Source organism: Anser cygnoides, chromosome 1 (assembly GCF_040182565.1).
Source record: "Anser cygnoides isolate HZ-2024a breed goose chromosome 1, Taihu_goose_T2T_genome, whole genome shotgun sequence".
Taxonomy (NCBI): domain Eukaryota; kingdom Metazoa; phylum Chordata; class Aves; order Anseriformes; family Anatidae; genus Anser; species Anser cygnoides.
In genome coordinates this window covers 93,080,268-93,106,128 of record NC_089873.1, presented here as the reverse complement: position 1 = coordinate 93,106,128, position 25,861 = coordinate 93,080,268, and the positions used below count along the sequence as shown (strand labels likewise).

The following is a 25,861-nucleotide window of genomic DNA, read 5'->3' as shown; positions in this document are numbered from 1 at the left end:
GGGCAAGGAGAATTCTGTAGTATTCTCAGGTAACAGTTCAAAGGCCAACAAAAAATAACTTCTCTCATTTCTCGGACATGCAATCATTCTTACATGGCTATCCAGAACATTCTGCAGATGTTATACATGTAAAGTACACGTCTGTGCTTTTTGTTTGTTTTTTTAAATAATCACAAATTGAATTGATGGCTTCTGCAGATTTCAATATTTGTATCCAGAAATATCCAACGCCAACTGATATGGAAGCCAGACTGGTGGTAGTGTTTGAAGCCCACTTCAAAGGTTACAACTGGGAAACAAACAAACAAAAACCTCTCTGAAGGCTCTATATGAAATCAGGTTTAGGAGAGATTTTGATTCCTGTGAATTAATTTTTTAAGGAAATCTACAGAGAGGCTGACCATCACCTGAAGTAAGTACAGTATTATAGCTGTACTTAGACAGTATAGCTAGTCTTATCAGCTTCCTTACAAAAACACTTCTTCGATGGGAAAGTGGGAAGAATCATTTACTGACAATTAGGATACCCGAGGAGTACCAAAAAAAAATTTTTTCCCCTCTTCACCTAGTTCATGCCCCTGATTTTTTTCTTATTTATTTAGTAGACACAAGAACCTAACATATGTTTAGCAAAGCAATGCCTTTGTTCCACAGGATACTAGTATATTTATGATAAAATCAATTTCCAACATCACTGCACTGATGAGAAATCATTACTGGTTGGGAGTTATTAGAGACACATGTTCTGCAACTCCTGCTTCTGAGTACAGTGTAGCCTTAGACAAGCCCTTCACACTAGTAAAGTCTCTCTTTTGCTGTCTTTAAAGTAAGGAAAATATTTGCTGGGTTGTATATATTATGTGTTTAATATTTGAAAGGTGCTTTTGATTTGTAAAGTAGCAAAAAGTTTAAGAGTACTAACACAACTAATATACTCTCCACTAGAGTCCTAAAATTGTCTTATACTTGCATTGTGTTTTATGAACTTTTCACAATTCAGTTTAAAAAAAATGTATTGCTCTTCCAATTTACAATCTAGTTGTAATACTTGACTCCAAACCTCTTTGCATTGTTTTATTAGTATATCCCATTTTCTCCATCATTACTGAAATTTCTTCAAGATCAAATTGTTTTGTTAAATCTCTGTTGTTCTACTGTAAGATTACTACTCTACACAAAACCATCTAATAAGCAGGCAAATCTGTTTATGAACAGATTTCATAATCTGGTGAAGTTTTCTATAATTACACTTCAAAAAACTTTATTACTTTTATGTGTTTAGAAGGTTTGTGTACCTTCACACTGACCAGCACACTGTATTGCAATATTTTCTAGTTCCCTTCCCCTACTCCTTAAGTGGAAATATTTTTAAATTGAAAGTCAGAATTGCATTCTGATAAGCAGTGACTTTGTATTTTCTGGTTTGTCGAACAGAAGGCTAGATGTCAATCTCTCTTATCCTACTGAGCACCAAAGGCAAAACAGGAAAAGACATGTGAAGCCATTTTTGTCAAATCACTTCAAGTCCAGCTCAGCTGTAATCTAGCAGAGCTTCAGGGAAACCAACAACATACTCATTTACAAGTATTTCAGGGAAAGATTCCCCTTCCTTCATTTACTGGTAAACCTACTCACAGAGCTTAGACACAATGAACTTGCAGTCCCTGTATTTCAGTCTGGATCAGACTGTACTTTTGAAAGGAATCTCTTTAATCTCCCCACTCACCATACTTTGATTTGCACTGAGGAGTGCACAAATTGAACACCTTTCAAATTAAACAAAAAGACAAGACACATTCCAAGCACGCCCCTTGTATATTCCGATTGCTGAAGGCTGTTCAAATTCACAGGACAAGACTGTAGCTAGACGAACTACTGACCCATAACACGTACAGTACAGACATCAGGTCCTTGCTATCAATTCATCTCGTACAGACCCTCCCCTATACACAATATTAGTTGATAGTGTACACAAAAGCTTTAATCTTGCAAGGCCTCAAGCTAACTGTTTTTCAACAAAAGAGATGTTAAGTTACATGGATCACATGAGCAAATCAACAACACCTTCTCCACAAGAACTACCCTTGTGTGTGCTTTACCCTTAAAACCAAAGTGTTTATTAAAGCAGTTTGCCCTCATTCACAGAGTACACAATTTCTCACAGTGTGAGCCAACACACAAGGAGAATTATTTGAGAATGCATGCTGCAACCAAACTCACTGACTTATCAAGCTTAACACACAGCGTGTCCTGCAGAGCATCCTCTCTCGAGTACCTGGAACCCTTTTGTCGGCACTGCTCCTTCTACAAGCCCCTGGAGAAGCACCGCAGCAAAGACCAATTTCAAGGAAGCCACGACTGCCAACCCCACTTTCCTTAATGGAACAATGACTTCACCTTCAAAGTTTGCTAGCAAGGATAAAAGGGATAGCAGGGGGAGAAATACTTTTCTATGCACTTTTCCTCAACCAGCTCAAATCAACTAGATACTCCTAACATAAATATAGGATACAACAGGTACATGGAATTGAATGTCCCATTACATACTCAGAAATAGAGGCTCTCAGGTAAAATACCGCTGCAGTATAAAGCACTTTTGAAACAAGGAGACCAATTTAAACTGATGAAGAAAAATGGGACCTACTGGGAATAAAACAAACATTGTTTGCCTTGAAAACTTCTAAGTTTGGGGGAAGAACTGTTCTGTAACATTGATGTTACAGTTTTACTTTTTATTTTTTGAGAATAAAACAGCAATTTGATCAAAATTGCTAAAAAACAATTTATCTGACATAATTAAAGCAATCTGATAAAAAATAACTTCACATGTAAGCACAGCATCTGAGTGGAAAATAAAAATCAAATGCTTAGTTAACATGAGCCCAGCATTTCACTACTAATGTATAAGAAATAATAACCAATTTAGTAAAATGAAAATAAATCAGCACTGTTTCCAGAAAAAGACACAAGTGATTTTATCTTAATGTAATTTGTTTTTTAAAAGTCATATTTGCAATCTCATATTTATTCAGAAAAAAATTATCAAATAAGTAAGTACGGATGTCTTAGAGCTTCAACTGAGGATCATTTTACCTCATTATTATTTACACTATGGCATTTCATACCTGTTCAACGTACCCTTTGGTTAAACCTTTGAAATTACAGACTGACTTATGAAAATAACTAGAAAAAATAGAATGCCTTTGAGCTGTATGAAACAAACTAGCTCTCAAGCCACAATTCTGCAGAGATTAGAAAGCAGGAAAAAAAATGAGAAACTTGCACCAGATTGATTGCAGTAGCACAATTATGGAAAATAAGAGTATTTTGGACCAAATAAAGTTCAACATATTTATGAAGGCTTGATGCAGTCAATTTTATAGGAGGAAAAAGACTCCGTAAAAATATCCTGTCTACCATTTCACATTAAATAATGCTAAATATTACCCAGGTTTCTTTTTGAAAGCATTTTACTGTAGTTGGTGGAAATATTAAACTCATTAAATTTGCTATTTTTGAAGAAAGATTGCTTTTTTATTATTTTTCTGCCTATATTTTACTACTTATACATTAACAGAGGTATTTTCTAATGTTAACAAAAACTTAATTTGAAATCAATTTAGAATGGGCATATTAGTGTTTCAAGAAGCAACACACAACGTTCACTTTTTTATTTTAACAGACATTAAATGTGACAGTTTAGTAGTTGTTAATTAGATATTTTGAACTTCCTACCCCTAAGATATATTTTGATACTTTTTTACATTTTAAAAATCAAAATTTGAAATGTGCCTTTTTTTTTTTTTTAAAGGTACACATAAAAACATAAAACAGAAATGGAAGTGAACTTCTTCCTGAAAAAATGCATGAAGCTTTATTTTAGTAACTGAACATTTTCTTTCTGCTGGCATATGTCAGTTTTCTATTCAGAAGACTTCAGTTAGGGAACTTATTTCTTTTATTAAGTTAAATTTTATTTTCGGATTGGCTTGTGATATATCACTGTTGTAATACATTGTGGAAATTCCAATGAACACTGCATGACACTTTACTTTGATTCGAGGCTACATTTGTAAAAAAAAAAATAGGATAAAAAATGAGATTTTCATGAAACAATGTTTTCTTATTTTAACACTACAAAAATAAAAATCTTCCCCTCTTCAGAACTGAGCAATTTCCTTTGGAATATTAAAGTATATACAGTGTCCATCAGAGTCATTGCTTTCTTTTTCTGACCATCAGGGTATAGAACGTCCCAGGAGCTACATGTATCATGGAAGATGCAGTCAGTCCACGGAGATAAATCTATACAGGGGATTGATTACATGAGATATCCATACTCCTGTGATACTCTACAGCAATCAGGTTACATTTCAACATTCAACTATCAAAAATATTTGTTCTAATTTGCTTCTGAATGGAAAGCAAACATGTAGAACTTCAATTCAGCAACTGTTTTCCCAAGCATATGATTCTGAATAAAAAAGCCAAAGCTTCATCTTTATTCTAAAGCTCAGGAAGAGAAAAATCAGCATATTAGTGGAATGCTGAAATATATTTGTCTTTAATGCTACCTCTACCTGAACAATAATGGAATGGGTGCTAAAGATGTGGCAAAATTAAATTCCAGTGAGAAAATTCTCAGTATTAGTAGGTACTGACTGCACAGTCATTTTAACTTAGCAGCAAGCATCACATGGAGTACACTGAAAAGAAACTGTAGGATATCATCATCTGTTGTGGTTTGTATACTCTTATTTCCTTACAAAAATACATTCAACATATGATTTTCTAGCACTTCCAAGTTTTTTTTCTTTTTTTCTCAAAATTTCTGTTGAAAATCTTGTGTGATTTGGAGTCCAAAGAGAATTGCTATGCACGGCAACATCTGATAAACTGTAGTATTACTGGAAGACTAAGAGTAGTCTGCAACTTGAAATGACAAGATTTCCTAAACCACATTCTGGAGTTCAGGCAGATAGACTCCATTTAAAATGGATATAAGGTTATTTTGTGTGTTTTTAACCACCACAAAGAAAAGATACTGGCATGAAAAAAGCCTCCATGTGTAGAAAGTCCAGAAAGCACGACTACATTAGAGATAGAATGCATACACGCACACATATATCATGGTCTTTAGCCACAGCACTTTTCCTAGAATCTCTCATCTGTGATAAATAGCTCTTACCCTACTTCTTCAATAGTAGTAGAAACAAAAATGGACAGGGCCTGCTCCCACTGCCAAATTCCTATGAGAAAGATCTGCCACAAGTAATTCTTTTGATATAAAATGTCATATGTTAAATTAACATGAGAACTGCTCCTACTTAATCAATAAAATTTACATTTCCTTTGTAAAAACACTTAAAAGTGTCATGGAAAATGTAACAAGTGTTCAACATTAGTTCATTTTCTTTCTTTTTTTCTGTTTTCGTTTTAGCACCAGAGAATCAGTGTTATTGTCTAACATTAATTAACATATTTCTTTTACAGATAAAGTTAACTTACTTTATACTAGGGATGGTGGAAGCAGCTGGAAGAGGAGGTGAAAGCCGTGGAGGGACATCATATTCTTCATTTATCAGATGACCATTTGAAAATACCTAAAAATCACGTAAATGTTACAATGGGTCTTCTCCTCCCGTTTATCACCACAGATGTTCCTAAACTAGATATTACAAATAGACTTTTCAAAGGCTATGCATAAAGGCTTTCCTAGAAGTTCACACAACAGAGCTGTACTCTGAAGTGACTCTTTTCATACCTGTTTCAGATCACTCTCTTTAGGAGTTGTAGAACATACTAAAGTTTTAAACTTCGCCAAAACAGGAAGTTTCATGTCCCAGTTAGTAGATGGACTACTCAGTTACAGCTGAATCACTTAGGGGAAAATTAAGATTTCAAGATTGCAACTTTTGAAACTTTTGAAAGTGAGAGAGATGAAGTACAGAGGGAAAACAACAGGTACAGCATGATAAGCATAGTTTTTTAAAACTCCGTAGTGCAGTACCTGTCAGAATTCACCCCGTACCTGCATGATTGTCTTCCTGATTCTTGGCTTTAACTAATAGTAAATAGCTTATATTATGATAAATGAATAAGGGATGAGAAGTCATGAAATGTTACCCTTGTGAATGTGCATACAGCCTCAAATGGTAATTCAGAGTTGTCAGTTTTTCCATGTAACCAAGTCGCTTCGGCTTATTACCTGAAGACGACTTTTAAACAGCATTTGGTTAAAGAAATACCTATGTAAGTTCTCAGCAGTACAATAGCACTTCCACACTTAGTGGTTATTCTGATTTGAGAAGCATTCATTCTATCACAACTCAAATGCTATACGGCTCTATTAAGGTATAAACCCAGTATCCTTTTAAAAGCAGATAAAAAACTATAGCATTTTAAACAACAGTCTATCTCTAAATAAAATTTTGGTCTTTTGCCTTAATTCTGAAAAAAAGAACATTCTAATTATATATGCTACCATAAAATTCTTAAGCACCTTTCATCACATACATCAATGGCCTTTACCAATACTAACTGAATTTCAGTAGCATGCTTTCAAAATGACCACAATATCTATTTAAAAAAATGAGATAAAGTTAAATAGCTTGTGACCTTGGGAAAAAAAAGCAAACAGAGAAAAACTGATTTCTATCTGCTGTGATCAGAACTTCAAATCCAACCTACTTAGCACAAACTATATAGTCTATAGTCTATAGACTGCAGTAAGTAAAAAAAGAGCAGCAAAAAAAAAGAGTTAATAACCTGCACTATGAATAAATTACTGAGCTGCTTTGATAAAACCGATTAGAGCAGAACCATGAATTTTTTCTTAGGCCACCACCATTTGGTTTCTTTTCAACTCCAGGCTTCCCCAACACTAAAAAGTTTTGCAAGCTATCTGAAACTGACTAATACTAGGACTACCCCTCCACACTCTTCTCTCCAAGATATCTTCAATCAATGAATGGAAACAATCCTCATTTTGTCGTTGTTTTGTTTTTTGAAAGAATAAACACCATAGTTACAGACATACACACTATTCAGTGCAGCTAAGGACAGGCAGTCATACTTCTTAGATGACAAGCAGATGCCTCCTAGCCAAACAAAGTTAGAGAATCAGTGGAAAGATTGCAAGTGACAACTCCAAACACCCTCAGCACTGAAAATGGATTATTGGATGTTGCACTGGACATTTGTCCAAGAGAAATCAAAAACTGACACAGAGAAATTACAGCAGCATTCAACTCGAGCAGTTGGAGCTCTGACTTAAGTCCAAAGAAAGAAGAATCCAGTTAATGATATGTGCATTACTGTAAATAACTGAAAAATAAAAAGGTAGCCACAACGCCAATTATCCTGAATAAGGTTTAAAGTACTGATAATAATACCAAATCAAACAATGCAATACGGGAGTTGTGCCACTGCACATTTTTAAGGATGCTGCCCATATTGCCAGTTGTAAAGAGAAAATAAATGGTTCTACATTTAGCTTGGCTTTGGATGTATTTGTTTCTTCTTTTTTATGATCAAGGCAGGTTAGATCATTTCCATTACTGAACATCATCGCAAAAATAATGCTCTTTTGAAAATAATGTTTTACTGGTGAACAAGACCACCTTGCCATTAACATATTAAGCTTATGTTAATGCATACAGTATAGCCGACAATTTAAGTATATTTATATATATCATGTGTACATACTATATATCTTACAGATTGAAGGGGTTACCAAGTCCTTATCTCACCTATCATAGAAGTAATCAGAACATCTATTTCCCATCATCACATATATAAATCATTTTGGTATAAAACACTTTCAAAGTATACCTGAGATGCTGCATAACTGAAGTTAGATTATGCACCAACTGTATGAATCCTTTGCTAAAAGAATATAGCAAATCTAGAATTCTGTCTTCAAGCCATTTTTAGAATGTTCTATGTCAAAACTGAATTCCAACTTAGACCCTCGTACTGTTGCTTTGCAAATTGCATTACAAGCCGTTTATTTATGGCCCACTTATTATTTACAAGCAACAAGAAATATTTAGAAACAGCACACGATCACTGACCAATATAAAGTAGTATTGTAGACAATGCAAAACAATACTGCAGTAGGGTATCATATTAGGCTTCAACACATTCAGCTTATTTCATACCTTGGCACCTTCCACAGGCAGCTCGTGACGTCTGTGTTTCCTCATAAATCCTGGCTCAGAAGTTACGCGGTTGTGCCTTCCATTTATGTTGGAAACTGCAGTCAGTCCTGGTTTGGGAGAAGCATCACTCCCTATTCGACATCCTACTAACTGACTTGTCCCAAACACATCTCTGGGACACCAGCCTTCAAGGGGCATTGGCTGGTCTCTGGAAGGCACACTTTCCGGATGATGCAGGTGTCTGCTTATTCTGTTGTCTGGTGGAATTGGAGGGGGTCGTTCTGGTGGAGGTGGTGGAGGATCACGCAAGGGAGGTGGTGGTGCTGGCAAAGGTTTGTCTTGTTTCCTCACCATACAAGGAGAAGACTAAACAGAACCAGAATTAACAAAAAAAAAAAAGTTACATATCGGCATTCATGCTCCTTTCATTATCAAATACAGTTTTAGCATTCCTAACTGAGATATTTTCAATGCATCAGAAGAGAACTTGCCAGTAGGTTAAATGTTAGTCTTGTCTTTTCACTATGCGGACTACCTGGTCTCTCTTCGGAAAGCATAATGCCATTTCTACTGTTGCATGAATAACCCAAGGAAGGAGCAGGAGGAGAGAAAAGACAATTGGCTCAGGCAGATTTTTATATGGCTGATAGCATTTTTCCAGAATCCTTTGCTCTGGTTTCCATAATGGTTCCTTTGAATCACTTTTCAAGCTGCTGAAATGGATTCTAAGGAATGCTAGGAAAAACAGACCTGATGCAGGAAAAAAGGGGGGGGGGGATCACATCCAAAGGCAAATGACTTAGCGACATGGGATGAGCACAAAAAAAGCAATGATGAGGACACAAGTGGAAGGAGAAAATAAATATTTTGGTTTCATTGATATATCAAGGGATGACTCCACTCTTTACATGATGCGCGTTGTTTGACGCCAATTTGAACCACAGTTCAATTCTTCAAGTAACATATTTATAATGTATTTATGTTTGCAATTATTTCATCTGCAAACAACTTTTGCCAGAGAAAAAGTGATTTCCGTTCTCAGAATTGAACTGTCATAAATGCTAAAATGTTCTTCAAACTTAAGTGTAGGATACTTAAAAGCTGAAAACTAAGTTATCAGAAAGAAAATGTATAAAGAACTGTATAGTTTATAAAAGCAGAAATAAAAAATAAAATAAACAAACAAACAAAAAAATATTCTCATTAGGAGTGAATTACTAAAAGCATTTTATGAAATTATGTTTGAGACAGGTTTTTCTAGGTGTTCAGGAAATGTTTTCCTCCTACCAGCAGTCACAACAATAAATACAAGATTATTTCTCACGGATGGTGTAATTTTCATGGACTCTGCATAATATTACCAGTTTAAGAGAGTGAGGACACAAAAATTTTTACAGGAAGAATATTATTTGGTCTCACTTCCCTTGAGAGCTGCCCATCACTATTTTTTGGGCAGCACCTCAATGTTCCTTATATTAAAATTAGGTATTCTACCTGCAGGTCTATTAACATAAATAGGACAGTATATTAAATAAGTATTTAATTAAGCTGCTAATTAATTTTCATTGTTAAGGAAGCAAGAAAACAGTTGGGTCCAAATTTTTTGTTGTAGATGTCTTCTATTACAGAAAAAGGAAAGTTTTTTGCCTGAAGTAGTATTTTTGGTAGAACAAATTGTCCGTTTGTTTTGAAATATGCACTTGCAATTCTTTGTTGTCCTCCATCTTGTTCCCCTTGCACTCCAAAAATATTATATATTTATAACATTTAAATATGCAAAGGAAAATTTTAAGGGAAAAAAAACAGTAGTTTTGAAACAATTTCACTGAAAAACTTACAGCAATATTACTGGTATTTCTGATTTTCTTTTTGTTTGTTTATTCAAATCCACAAACTTTGTGCAAATCGTCTACTGTAAAATACATTTTAATGGATGTGCCAGACATCCAGCTTATTTTCTCAATGTGCTATAATTTCCCTTGTATAAAATAAAAAAGTGATTAAAGAAGTGTGATAAAGAAACTATTCTAACTTCTATTTTCTCTTCTAAATTATAAGCCATCAGAACTTTGAAAAGTTGATTTTCAACATTGAGGTAAAAACCTGAAAAAACAAACATGGTACTTCAAAGTGGATATATATTATGAGCACACAGATTTCAGCTCATGTTTTAAACTTGAATTTGAATTCACCATCTAAAATCAAAATTTTAGACCTAATATAATCTAATTCCCTATCTATATACAGCAATTACAACAAATGATCTACTCATAACAGAAAGAAACAAATATAGCTGTTTTCTTTCATGCTTACCCCCTCAAAAAATCACTCTTTAGTATCATTAGTTTCACAAAACACAGCATACAATTTATTAACTATAGAATCTTTAATATTTCCCCTAAAACACGGTTCACAATATATGCCACAAAGTTTTGAAAGCAGGGTATCTGTACGTATTTTTCTTGTTGGGGGTACTTTGGAAGTGATTAAGTCATTATCAGAGCATAACATGTGATTTTAATGATATAACGACTTTTAAATCTACTTTCAGGAAATTTTTATTTCTATTTATTTTTATGAATCAGGGTTTATTACAGAACTGATCCATTACAGCAGTGTCAAACTGACGTCAATGTCAGAGCATAACCAAGTGCAATAAAACCATCAGATTAACAGGTCACATCTGACCAACACATGTAGCAGTAATAATCTGACTGTGTAAGGTATTATGCAAAGAGACAGGTATTTCCAAAGTCAATCGAAGGAGCTAAGAGTCTTTAGGTGACTTAATCAATGTGGATCTAATCTAAAGCTTTTCTAAGCTATGGGGAATTAAAAGTCTATTGGACAAATTCCTGCAAAAGAATACATACAGAAAATTTCCTAATAGTCAGTATTCCAAAACAAGCAAGCTCACCTTTAAAACAATCATACAGAATTTCTCAATACTCATAAATACAGAAATAATGGTCAATAAGACTTACTTTTGGTGACCCAGTTGGGCTGGCACATGGTGACCGTGCTACTCCCTTCTGAATGAGATCCAGACGAGGAGGTACAGGTGGAAGACTAAGATGTGGGATTTGCAGGGGGTCTGGAAGTGGTTTTCTTCTTTGTGCAAGAGGGGAAGATCCCGGGGAAGTCACTGGTGAATTCTGCCTCTCATTGCACTTCAAGACAGGACAAAGAAAAATTAGAATTTATCTGATGATCAAATATACAACTTTCATTCCATGACTTGACATTTGATATCTGAAAAGTATTTACTAAGAGTAATTTAACATAATGGACACCCTCACTACTATTAGTTAATAGCAGCATAGGTACTCAGCTCTTGATAACTGAAACAAGTCTAAAAGTCATTCTAACTCAAAACCACATTAACTTGTGATTAAAATTCCAATCATTGCCCCACAAAAAGAAACAATCACAAATATAAAGAGAGATTTTATGGCAGTACTGTTACTCTTGATAACCTTTTCATTAATACAGAGTACTTCATTATCAAAATTCTATGTGTGACTTTTTAAAGCTAGGTGCCCATGATATTGTCTGCTAACTGCAAGGCATATTCACATTATACCTTCACAGAAAAAGGAATGCATGTTTTCTGAAAACTCAGGAAAAAAAAAGCAAAATCATCAGCAAGCCAGTAGATGAAGCAGTTATTTCCTTCCTCATTTATTTGCTGACTTAGAAAAATCATTTTAGGACACTTCAGCTTACCATTTTAACAAATACTAAGCTAATGATACACAGACAATATCTTCCTCAAGTGACAAATCATGATTTTTTTCTTGACTTTTTTTCAAATTCATATGCACAGTAGAAGTTGAGTAGTGTTAAGTTACATTTTTTAACTATTTAAAAATAAGAAAGTATGCTACAAAACAATGAGAACCAAAGATTTCAACCCCTCACTCTAGGCTCCACCCATTTTTGCAACCAGTTTTGTAACTGCTCATCTGGGTGAGTTCTAACACACAGTTTATTTTTTTGCATAAATAAGTTAAAGGCACATCTGTGAACCCCCTTGCAATTGTATCAGTGTACTGTAAGTAAACCTGGATGTTTATGATGTCCTGCATTTTCCCTGACAGGGTAGCTGGAAGACATTCACAGCAGGCATCGGACTCCGGTCATTTGTGCACTGAGGCATCCTGGTATTATCACTATGTATCTGGCTTATAGAGGCTTTAAGAAGACGTTCTTAAAGAAAGCACATAAAATTGCTCACAAAAATGCACCCATCTCTAAGCTAAATCACTCTGATCAAAACTTTTCCCTTCTGACCATAAGCTTCTTATCACCAACACTGTACAACCCATACTGATGATGGGGACGGGACTAGGCAGTTCTTGAACAAGGCAAAAAAGTCATCATTATCTTTCTTTACATATACTGACTATATTAAAGAATCTGACAACTTCATAAATTCGAAAGCAGATCCAGGAAAAGTATCTAGTATCCTAACTCCTTACTCAACACTCTGTGTACTACATCTTGGTGCAATATGCTATTCTAAACAAAATTGGGATTACTGCCAGATTTCCATCAGAAATAGAAGCCACCACGGTATTACTGGATAACATGGTGAGAAAAAAAATGAGAGGGAGGAGTGAAGAGATGTTGAAGAGCTAGGAGTCTGAGGTTCAATTCCATTGCTAGAACGATTTTTTGGTGACACTACAGTCTTATTATTTGGTCTAAAGGTATAAGGTCAGTGTTGCAACTAAACATTCAATTTCAAAAGACAGACCAATTTAAAATTCATGCTCTTCATGGCTACCAGAAGCTTCCAAGCTTCTCTTCGGTGAAGAAGTAGTCACAATGTTCATATTAAATGCTTGAATAAAGCATTTAATTTGTCTTTGTTTCCTTTACTTGGTGAATGTCCCTGACCTTGACTGGAAGGCCATGAGGGTAAACACATGACTGACGGCGAGGTGCTCAGCCTCACTGAACACTGTGAAAAGGGAACTAGTTGAATAACTAAGCTAGATACATGTCCCACAAGCATGCCTGAGCAACCAGAATTATAAATTGACTATAAACTGAATGTCAATTCATTTTCCTTAACAGAAAGCATCCATCAGTTAAATAGCACAATAAACACCGTGTCGCTGAATAGCATTAGTTCTCAAAGTTCAGTTACACCTCCACCAAGCATTCCTAAAAGCCAAGAGCCATGTAATATAACATATTCAATCCTTTAGCTTCAGCATCAGACAGAACATGAATTTATTTCCCAAATCATTTGAAATGGAACCAAAAAAGCAGGTCTCACGTCTCCAAAAAAATACAATTATTTAACGTAAAAGGAAGTGCTGTAGCGAGTCTCTACATTTATGGTGTTGCATAACATATTGCGCCTCAGACAGCTGGGAATTGCTGCAGAAGAACTAAAACAATCTTAAATGTAATAGGAGTTGGAAACAAAGAATAAGTAAACAGTAAATACTGAAAACAGAGCACTGGACTGGTAAAATTTGTTTGGAATTTCAGGCGTTCAAATTGTTGTGTGATCACATTAACTAACGTGACTTCCGATGAGAGCAACCTAACAAAGTCTCAGCTCTCACACTAGTTACGTGAACCCACAACTAAAAGAACAAAATTTTACTGATAGCATTTTAAGAATATCCACCACTGTTTCTCTACTACAACCTTCTCTTACACAGTTCTGCTCTAAGGAATCAACGGAGAAAATGATACACACTTCCCTCAAAGAGCCAGCCCAGCCTGCCAGTCTCACGTGTTTTTGCAATAACAACAGTGCAGCTCCAGCAGAAACAGAAACACATTTAAAACCTGCTAGGGGCTGATGTTCTTCTGAGATTTATGGAAAAAAGTAGCTGAATGACACACTTAATATGTAATGGCAAATTAGAAAAACTAGAGCGATATGCAAATTCATTTAAAATTCAAAATTGTTAAAAGTTGTCATGTTTTCAACTCTGTTGAAACAGGAGATTCATCTATGTGATAAACTTTCTGTTCCATATTTATTTGGTATTTAGTTACTTCTACCCACTGTATTTCACAAATGGTAAATCACAATTGCCAAAATGAAAAGGAAGTTTTTCAAAGCATTAACTGTGCGAAAGGCCTTCATTTTAAGCTTACATCAATTCCTTGTTTCAGAGGAGCAAAATAATCTTTAAGTCCTATGAACTACCACTGCCTACTGATGCAAGGGAACTGATGTCGGCCAACAAGTTAATAACTTATGAGTTACATGAAGAAAAAAGAAAGAAAACAGCTGATAAAAATAACAGCTACTCTGCCCTACAAGGAAGCTTAATCCATGTAACTGCTTGGGTGCTGAAGTAGGAGAGAATGTTTTGCTGGGAGAAACTAAAAATTATGTTTCCTTGTTTAGATCTATGCTTACTAACAATAAATCAAACAAATAATATCCCCCAGCAACAAACAGATCTTTGTCAGCGTTCAGCATCAGATTTCCTTCATACTCCCATTATAAAACAAAACATATTTTTATGTCCTCCACCCAACCTGCCTAGCTGCATCGCTGTTTGATGTTCATTGACAGCTTGGCCAAGAAGACGGCTGCGTTTCATGTGGATGCTGGGGCATCAATAGAGGTATATAATAACTACATCTTTTAGCACAGAATGCAACCTCTCCCAACAACAAAACCAAATAAAAACAACCACAACAAAAACACTCCCTAAGCAGAAAATATTTAAATTAGTTTGTCACCTATTGGAGATTTCTGTGCATTTTCTTTTCAGTGGAAATAAAGGAGCAATGAAAGTAGCACAGTGAGAAAAAGATAAGCAAGCAATTAAGACACAAACTAATACAAATGAACTGGCAGTGACAGAAGACAGAAATTCAGCATACAAAGGAGCTCTGCTGCAACACAGACCTGTGCAATAAAGATGTAATTAAGGAAAAGAACACAGACTCCTTTCTAAGGACATGGATTTCATCTGGTAGGCATGACTGCTGCCAAGGGACAAGCAGCTGTGACTTACTTCACTATTGGGCTGCAGAATGGTGCACAGTTGCATCATTCAATCAGATGCATCTATTACTGGGAAATACTGGTATCAGTTTGCCCCCAGTGGTTATGAATTTAAGCCTCTTCTGACATTGATTACAATTTCTAGTGAAGCTTTGTCTAATGGAATTATTAACAGTCGGGCTAATGAATCTAGAGCTTTAGTTTCAAACATCTTTCTGCCAGACAGGCACATGCTCAAAGTACGCTCAATACAACCCTACCAAGTGCCTGACTCAGGAATATTATCCTGATTGCTAGTGTGCTGCTGGAACTAACTCACTAATTTACAGATTGCATAATGAGACATCTGAGAAGGTCCAATCAGTCGTATACCAAAAATGGACTTTTCATTTTTCACATTGTCCCCTAAAGCTTCTTCATTTATAATCGGATGAGAGTAACTCACATTTCTGTTACTTCTCATTAGGACATGTTGTTACCTAGGTAGATCAGTATAATCGGGATTTGAACATTTGTACAAGGATATAAAGTTACATTACTTAGCACTGATGGCTGTAAACAAGTTTTACATAGATAGGCTTGTTCTTTATTTGATCTCTCCTCCTGTGCTGACCCAACAAAATGCATGCAAAGCAGGGAGATGGAGTTAAAGCTGTGAGAAGTCAGCACCACACTGACTGCCCAAGGGAATTGGTAAGAAATATTTTAATGAAGGGAGGCATGCTGCTCCTCAGCATTTATTCCTCTTTCAAATACTATGAAGTAAGCAGATAAGGACTGTCTTGTTGCATGGTATGAGTTCACTAAGTTTCTATAAACCATTCAGGCTGGGCGTTATGAAAAGGTTCTTCACTAAGAGGGTGGTCGGGCACTGGGACTGGCTGCCCAGGACAGTGGTCATGGCACCGAGCTTGATGGAATTCAAGAAGCATTTGAACAACCACCTCAGACACATGGTCTGATTTTCGGGTGTTTTTTTGGGGGACCCAGGAGTTGGACTCAATGATCCTTGGGGTTCCCTTCCAACTTGGGATATTTCATGATTCTATGAATTCACATGTATGTATAGGTTAAGAGCATGCAGCTGAAGGGAAAGCCTGGATACATATTTGAAGTCTTTTTTTTTTTTTTAAAAAAAAAAGTCAAACCATTATTATTTAATACGTGCCCTTTTTTTTTTCTCAGAACAATCATTACCACAGAAGTTACCTTAGTAATATGGGAAATGGGGGGGGGGGGGGGGGGGGGGGGGGAAGGGTCAAAACAGTCTTTTCCCATATTTTGAGAGCCAAGCTCTTTTGACATGATTTGTTAAGTCCGAACTTCTTACTCTGTAAGAAGCCTAGTAATGACAAACAGTGGTTTTCTGCTTTGACAACTTCTTATAATGATTTTTAAGTAATGGTCTGAATCAAAGTCAATTTTTGGGACACTCAGACAGCTAGGAAATTAATTTCAGGGAAGCTGCCAACTTCCCAGACAAGGTAACTTCAACTAGTTTTAGAAGAAATTGCTCTTACTGAATGTTAATTCACCTTAAGCTGTTGAAAACCTCAGTCTCCTATACTGCTAGGGCGTTCCTGTTTGTTTTCATGTAGTATCAATATGTTATTCGGATCAAATAATTATCACTTATAAATTCAAAATTATTATCTCTTAACAAGGAATTCTACACTATGCATTTTCCTTGTTTTCTTTCTTTCCAAAGAAGCGTATAAAGTCAGGTCTTGTACAAGGTAAAGTGACAAATAATTAATGCTTAATTTATCTGGACAATTGAATATTACAGAGTATGGAATAATAAAAATAGTCTGACATTCAAATGCCCTCTTTAAAATTAGAAACACCGTTTTTAAACATTTATCTGAACCTGTAATCTGCACATTTTTGATGTGTGTTTCCTAACACGTGAGGCTAGCAAAGCTTTGTTAGGAAAAATGGTACAGAACTGAGAAAAAGAACACTTCGAGCAATAACTGCATTAGCTAATCTGATACCATAGTGCTGGAAATTTCTCACTGATGAGACAATTAGCAGAGGTTTTGGCACCACTCTTTGTTTTTGTTTCATAACGAATTACCTGAAGACAATTTGGAAATTAAAAAAATAAGCTGCTTGATGAGGCAGATAAACAGACTAATTGCAGTGGATTTCCTTGAAGCCTCTGATACAGCTGATCTGCTGCTGTGTACACCTAGCAAGAATGATTCATTTTTCTTAAAGTAGATACATTTACTCTTTCCATTAAAGAATAGATATGTAGCTTTGTGATTATTTTTTTCCTTAAAGCAGTTTCAAGTCTGAGGTCCCCCAGGGATTTAATTCAGGCACCCCTTTTTGTTTATGAGTATGCTTCAGAGATACAGTGATAAAGTGCACAGCTGGTAGTTTTGTGATATCTGACTTATATCCATAATTCATAGAGGTACAGCAGGTGATAAAGTTATAATCTTCTTTACACATTAATGACAATTTCAAAAAGTAGGTTTTTTTTTTTTTAGCTTTTCAGTTCGTCTAAAGAGCTCACTTATAAAAACCCAGCCAGGCCCTTTAATCTAAGGCAGTAAAAATTAGAAGTAAAAGCTTAGAAACTTTTTAACAATGCCTCTCCTTTGAGGCTTTCAAGACAATAAGGATTGATTTGCAAATTCCTGCAATACATCTTGAAGCCCTACAGTCATTTTCAGCAGAGAGCTGGTGTCCCTGGAATTCTGTTCATCTATCAGGTTTAACATGGCAACTTGGTATTAGCCAGGTATGCTGCAACAAGGTTTTCTCAGCAATACCACGTGGTCTGGCAAGGTGATTTGAGACAAAATCAGCCCGTTTGATTTTCAAAGGTTAACAGTTTTACGTTGAGAAAGCATATAACAATTGTTGAATTAAAATAAGAATTGACCTATATGTTCACTAGGATTACAAAGTAACAACAGTATTAAGTTGGCTACAAGAACTAAATGATTCTCTTTGTCCTCTCATCTCCATTGTTTCAACAAATCAAATGACTCTACAACACAGCCATTATGCAGTACCATGTTTATATTTACAGCATTAACAAGAAACAAGAGAAAAATTCAAAAAGGGTAAAATCTGACAAAATGTCAGAGAGGAAAAAAAGAATTTATTCTATCAGGCTCTAAGGAAACACTATTTGACAAGAATAACAAATGATGATTAAAAGAAATAGACAAGGCATTACTTACAAAAATTGTATATAAATAATGACATTTCACATTTGGTGGTGAGGTTGAAAGCATAACTGTGCTTTGGTAACAGGTTTAAGACGACAACAGCAGCTGAAAATCACCAGATGACTTGATAATTCAGGATTTTCAAGAAAGGACTTAAAGCTAACAGAGTGGGAAACAATGTTCCTAAGCTTCAGGGATAATTATTAGGTTTCTTCCACTGAACAATGAAACTAATGACAAAAATAGCAAGAACCGAAGCAGTCAAGCAGTTGGTAGATACTGAAAACAAGACTTCTTATATTAAAGCCTACTGTTCCTTCTTTTGATAAAAGCATAATGCGTTTTTGCCTTATCGTGGAAGTGATAGTGTTATAAAAGTCCATCAATTCAAGGCTATCTCACAAAGGTCTGGCTGCAGACTGCAATTTAAGTCCAGGCAGGAGGATAAACTGTTCCAAGAGTAGGCCATGTTGTACTAAATACACAACACAAGAATGATTCATATGACTTAAGAGGTTAGCAAGGATATCAGACTTATGTATATTAACTGACAGGTACTTTCAGATATGAGGGCAAAACACTTTTTTTTTTTAATAACAAATACAATGATAAGGAAATTGAAGAGTCAGATGTTACAGAATTAATTTCAAGTCAACTATTCAATCTAGATGACCTTAATAAAAGGTAAAATATAGAAAATGCACTGTAAAATTCAGTGTTGCACGGCTCATGACAGTATTATTGAAACCTAAAATGTAGTGGTGAACTCTGAAAACAATCAACAAAGTACAGTTTTGTTGATGAAAGTGCTTATTTATCAGTGATTAAATCTGCAACAAAACATCTAAAGATCCCGGAACAGAATATATAGCACTTTGAGAACAAAACCATTCCAAAGCACAATATTACTATGAATAATTTCAGATACATTTTTACCTCTAAAAGTACTGAATACTAAAATGGATTTTATGTTACAGAAAAAAATATAGACAACTTACATGAGGTGTGATAAAAAGGCATTTGCGTGCAATACGATTTGGGTTCCAAGTCACCTTTACAAAGCACTAATATTTATTACCAATCAAGAAATTCATGTTTCATCCTAAAACATTTGGTGCATGTGTATACAAGTACACAAGTGCAGAAAACTGATAATAGATTTGTATACATGAAATTTTGTGTTATTTGAGAGACTTGTCCATAAAGCATATTTTGGTTAAGAATCATTTAGTGCAAACTCATGCTTCCATCATTATAAACAGGTAATTCTGCTCACGTCAGTTGAGAATCTGGATTTTTTTCTCTTACTCAGCGTCAGTTTTCTTGTTGCAATATCAAAGCATTTTGCTTTTTCAGCCTGAGAACTTTTCAGTGAGTTGCTGAAACCTTCAGCATGAAATGCAGCCTATCATTGTTTACAGTCATCCGCAGCTTCATTCACAAACATACAGCTTTATCTGTTGTACTATATTTGAAATTTTACCTTTCGGACTGAAGCCAAGCGATTCATCATTAAAGACTCTTCCCTATCATCATCGTCATCCAAGTCCAGCATGGGCATACTAAAGCTATCAATAATACTGCAACACCTGGAGTTTTCATCCCTTGGATCAAAGGGATCCACAATGATTGGTTCAGTTCCTTTGATTTCACAGCGGCAGAAAGGACAGCCTTGGCCATCAGATTCCTATAGCAAGATAAAAAAACAGCAACATATATTATTAAAAATAAAAACAGAAGTACTTTTTAAAGTATATAAAATATAAGGTCACTATCTCTATCTTTCTATATAAAAATGCCCTTTCCAGTGTCTCTAAGAGCTTGTAAAGAAACACTGGAGTAAACAGGAAACAGTTCCATAGATATTTCACTATAGTAAATAGTAAAATGACTGTATTTTTTAAAATGTATTTTTAAAGCTGTCTGTCTTCCACATGTTAAGCTCCATTTAAAAATAACTAATCAAAAAGTAACTGCTATCTCTAAAAAGCATCAAAAATTGTAACTGTCTCAGTATTATAGATGAGGAAATACCACCTTGCCTCTTAGGATCATAATTTTCATATTTCTTCAGAGGAAAGAAGGTGAGGTGTGTAGACAAGGATAATGCATTCTATTATATATCTTCTATATTAAATATGAAATATTTGGTTTTCATTTTAAGTTAGAAAATGCAAAAGAGCTTTAGATCATGCAGTTCGTATTCTCTGAAGAAACTACATGTTGTCCATCATGCCTGCAACATTTCCACCATTGGGCAACATACATTCAGAACATCTAAAGCTAAAAGCATTTTTTGACATGTGTAAGTAACAAAACAGGACTTAATTACATTTTCAATAAATTATGTGAAACAAGGAACTATATTCACATAGCATTTAAGAGAAGTCTAGACATGCCACTAAGGGACATGTTTTAGTGATTGGATATAGCAGGTCAGATTGATGGTTGGACTTGATGATCTTGGAAGTCTTTTCCAATGTAAATGATTCATTCTATAATTCTATGTTATCAGAAACAAGAATTATTTAAATTTTAATTTCTAAATGGCATAATGTGTGGAATGATTTTCAAGCAGCCATGTTTCTATTCCTTTTGTTCATTTCAGGAATAATTTTGTTTTAATCGGAAGTAATCAAAAGACCTTTAAATTATATTTCAGAGCGTTAATGATTGAGACAACAAAAAAGATCATAGAGAAGTCATACAAGCACCTATAAATGTTTTTTTCCCATCTAAAGGCACAATGTTGATTTGAACTATAAAACATAAAAAAAAAAAAGAAACAACTTATCCAAAAAGACCCTGAGGGTCTGAGAGATCAAAATAATTCAATCTGAACTCAGAAGTCATGTTGCATCATATTTGGAATCAGGTAGTCAGGTGGCTAAGAAGATACTGGGGATGGGAACTAGATGGTCTTTAAGGTCCTTACTGAGCTAAACCATTCTATAATTCTATAATGAGCACAAAAATTAAACTACCTACCAAATATCTAAAGCAAATTGTCCTGAAATGTCATCAAGCAAGCACAGCTTTTTGATTTCTCAAAGGGCAGCTTTAATTTTTTTCTACCATTATTTTCTTCTTGATGCTTGACAAGAACACTTGATAGCTCTTACTAAACTGACAGGTGTTTCTATAGTTTTGTGGAAGAACTGTATCCCAAGGCCAGATAAGTATGAATGATGTCTCATGACTACCATCATGTATATTTACAGGGTTAGCACTGGATTTGGTTTTGTATGTAAAGACCTAAGTAATCTATTTTTAGCAGCCTTGCATCCTAATTACAAAGAGCCAGTCAATATCACTTACAATTACCTCAAAGCATGTATCCAAGTTTTATGGACCTACTGAAGTAATCGCTTGCAAGTGAACGGAAGTCTTCCCTTACTCATACAAAATTTTACAGGCTCATTTTCTAAAACAGCCTTACAGATAAGGCACAGAGCTTTCCATTTGCAAGGCTGTCTTATATCTGTGTTGTCAAATAGTTCTGTACTAGCAGTTTCCCTCCTTTCTCTTCAAAAACATCACTAAAACATACAGAATATCCAATAACAGCATCAGACTCACATTCAACAGTATGAATAGAAGCAGAAATTAAAACTGAGAGCTGAGATCTATGTGAATACATACATCTTTGTCCATACCCCCAGAAAGATTATAAAGATTATTTAGAACACTAAGAAACTGGTTATTGTGAACATTACATTGCAGCATATATGTCCATATGTTTTCAGAATCAAGTCCAAATCTGTAGTTTTTAGAGAACATATTTCTTTGTAAGAAAATGAATTTTATTCTTGTTGCATAATACAAAAGGAAGATTGTTAAACCAACTCTTATTTGAGAAACTGATCTCCATGAAGATGAACAACTGAATCATCCTTGGTATTCTATGCAGATCTGATGCTGCTTACCAATTTATTAAATAACACACTTTTTCTGCTTAGTGAAAACATCTGTATTGGACCTCTGAGGCATGTCTAATGAGTTATTATGCTGGCAATTAAACGCTAGCCCAGAAGATTGCAACAGCTGACGCTGTTACAGTGCAATATTTCTTCATTGTCTCACTAATTATATGAAAGTTAAATTTGTAATGAAATCTTAAATGTACCTGGCCAATTATAGCTGGTTGCAATGTTCTGATAAAGCTTGATGTTTTCAAAAATGTCAGTTCTCTAAGCCTAAAATGTTTTATCCTCTTCCTCCTGAATCCCTAGCCACTGGCCAAAGTACAGAGGACATTAGATTGAGTCTCCAGAATTGGAGTACATCACTGACTCAGCACTAGAACATGCTGCTACCATGCTACGAGACACCCAGCAATCAAAAGTACAAGGATTTTCAATTCTTTTCTACCAAGAAGGTAAGCAAACAAACAAACAAACAACAAAAATCAAAGAGCTACAGATCTCGGAATTTCAGATTATTATTTTTTTTTAACTCAAAGATTAACATAGTCAGACCTCCAGGTTTGTCATTCAGATTGAAACTGGTAAGAACAGAAAAAAGGTACTCCTGAAACGAGAAATATTGCTCCAAGTCATCAGTTGCTCAGCAATGAAGCAAATATTCTTACCTAGGTGTTTCTAAAACATAATTTTATCAGAATTTCTCATCTTTGGGAAATTTGAAGGGTTTGTGTTTGGAGCATCAAACCTAAATTTCAGAAAGAAGAAGAAATTGGAAATTGGGAATCCTTTTCAGCCAGCTTTATTGCTGATGGAGGAAAGAAACAAAAGATACTTCTGATTCATTGTGTTGGCTTGCCAATGATAATTCCTTAATAAGGAATCTGAAAAAAAAATTATATCTATAGTACTTGGGGCCATGTCCTAAACATGAGAATGAAAATTATTAATTGAGAGGAAATGATTTAAAACCAGGTCAAAAATGGACCAGAGCAATGGCTTTTGTTTACTTTTAGAATCGCAGAATCATAAAGGTTAGAAAAGACCTCCAAGACCATCTGGTCCAGTCATCCCCCTACCACCAATATCACCCACTAAACCTCATCCAACCTTTACTTAAACATCTCCATGGATGGTGACTCCACCACCTCCCCGGGCAACCCATTAAACCTCTTCTCACTACACTTGTATCCAAAGAGCCGTGTCTAACCATGACAGAACGCTGCCTGCAAATGGGATTACACATATTTCTCCCCATGAACTAGAGATACAAAAGAAGAAGGGTGCATGGAATGGCAGTAAAACAGACTCAGTTTGAGAAGCACCTATTAGGGAAAGTCTGAAGCTACAAAGAGGAATGACCTCTGATTTTAATTTTCAAGTCAAATGTTTAACTGCACTGAACTAAAGGTACCGGTACTCCCTTTTCTCACAGACTGGTATGTTCATGAACAAGACGGACAAAACACCACAACCTGCGTTACCAGGAAGCCTCTGTGTTTTCTGGGATATTCTGTGAATGACAGTGAGATCACAGTTTCTCTTCACTCCATCTCTTACCCGAACAACCATCTTAATCTAGGTGGTTTAGCAATTTACATGTTATCAAAATGAAACATAGGAACCGCAAGCTTATTTTTCACAGGCCACTGCATGATTTGTACAACAGATTAATTCCTTCTCCCACAGAAGGCATTCTGTCTCCTTATAAACCCTGTCTGGTCAGTTATCCATTCTCAGCTGCTACTTGTCCACTTATTCCATTTGAACACATCTTGAAGTGATCTGTGGGGCTGAATTGGCACCAGGAGCCCAGCTTTCACTGTCTGAGTAGATACTGTGCTTTGGAAATAGTTCCCAATTAGCAGAAGTCAGCAAATGGTCTTGACAAACCTACATGTCTAGATTTTAATGACTCCTGGAACTTTGTTTTTCACAGATTTTAGTCCACAAAATTAAAAAGTGTATAATTTTAAATAGATATGCACTTGAAGCCTCTTACTGAGTACCTGGAAAGGTAAAACAGAGTACCCCCATTGTAAACAGGAATGTAACAGAGAAATCCATCCTCTTCTCTACTAACTGAACTATGAGTGTACCTGCCATGCTGTAAGACAAGAAGTGCACATGAGGTGCCCACAAGGCTCAATCTTCACATCCTTGTCATTCTCGGCGCAGATTTTACATAGCTGAAAAGTGGAACCCATTTCACAGTACAATTCATACTGCTCCTGTAACAAAACAAAGACTGGTTATTTCTTTACTGTGATTTGTTCATAGAAAATATATTTAAACACCACAAGTAACAAAAATTTATCAGAATCCCCTGTTTTTCAATCCACTGTATTTATTAGTCAGGGAATTTATTGACGTTGATCTACTTAAAAGCCACACCAAGGTTATCCAAACAGCTTACTCTTTCACTTCTTCAAACCTGCGATATGGTAATATATCAAATAATCGAATTATTAATAATGTATATTATATAAATAAATATAAATTAAAATAAACATATAAATATATAAAAAATTGCCATAAAAATATATGGTAAAAAAGTAAAATAAATAATGAATCCGTGACTATTAGGTTTTCTACAGAGTTATCACATGTAAGTACTATATTAATGCAAGGCATACATCCTGCTTTTCCTTGGTTGCAGTAAGAGAAAGATAATGAAAACATGGTAAGGGAGAAATTAAGTGCTGAAGGGGAACAGAATGGAGATTTCCTTTTCTAAGTATGAGTTTAGGACTAATAAAATGTACCGGATTGAGAACTGACAGATGAGGGATTTCTACGTACAGCTTGGATATAGTATGGTCCACTGAAATAAATAACCCTTGTATAAAGTATGGTACGAATATCCCCTCAAGGTGACATGGCAACTGTCATGCACAGATCATTCAGCACTTTGTATCCTTACAAGACTGACTGTAAGATACAAGAACTCCTTCAGGTGGAATAAATAATAGATAAAACTCAAATCTAGAACAGCTTTCTAGATTTTGGAAGTGTATTGTTGGGGAACTGGTAATCAAACACATTTCTATGAAGCTTTACTAGTCTTGGAAAAACAGATTTTGAAAGGCTGAAGAAAAATCCAGATCACTGGAAAATAAGCAGCTATTGCCCAGTAAGAGGAGTGGAGAAGAGACTAGGCAAAAGAGAAAAGCAATACATCGTATTTGTAGCTGTAGTCGGTATGCACTAAAGATGCTTATGGCGGACCTCTTGCAAAGAATCCATCTGCAGCAATCTGGCCCTGGAGCCAGTTTTATAGTATCTTTTAATAGTTTAAGCAGCTCTTAGTGGCAGTGTTAATCTACTGCAGTTAAGATATTGTTTAAGGCAATATTCACATTATTTCAGACTCTCTTGAACTACCATCTGCATTAAATAATGATTTCTTCATAACTACAAGTTCAGAATCAACTGGATTCATTTAGTGTATTCAAAATTCAAGATGACTTGCTTGGGGAGAACAGGGTTTTATCGCTGAGAACGTCTAAGCTACTTTTCCTTTCTTTGAGAAAAAAAATAAAGATACAAGGCTATAAAAACCTTTTTGTGCAACACATCTGGTATCTCTGTACT

The 25,861-nt window shown here is 35.3% G+C and overlaps 1 protein-coding gene across 12 annotated transcripts in view; it reads right to left on the bottom strand.

Annotated features, from left to right (window-relative positions):
* CBLB (Cbl proto-oncogene B) overlaps positions 1–25,861 on the bottom strand; it is a 166,729-nt gene that overhangs the window by 47,951 nt on the left and 92,917 nt on the right. For all 12 annotated transcript variants that reach the window (XR_007160749.2, XR_007160755.2, XR_007160750.2 and 9 more), the window contains 5 exons: positions 24,367–24,498; positions 19,828–20,031; positions 11,147–11,332; positions 8,163–8,528; positions 5,509–5,603 (listed from right to left, as the gene is read on the bottom strand). Coding sequence is in view for 9 of the 12 variants with exons in the window: in XM_067002731.1 (XP_066858832.1) it covers positions 5,509–5,603; positions 8,163–8,528; positions 11,147–11,332; positions 19,828–20,031; positions 24,367–24,498 (983 nt within the window). In the remaining 3 variants the exon portion in view is untranslated. The remainder of the gene's footprint in view (positions 1–5,508; positions 5,604–8,162; positions 8,529–11,146; positions 11,333–19,827; positions 20,032–24,366; positions 24,499–25,861) is intronic.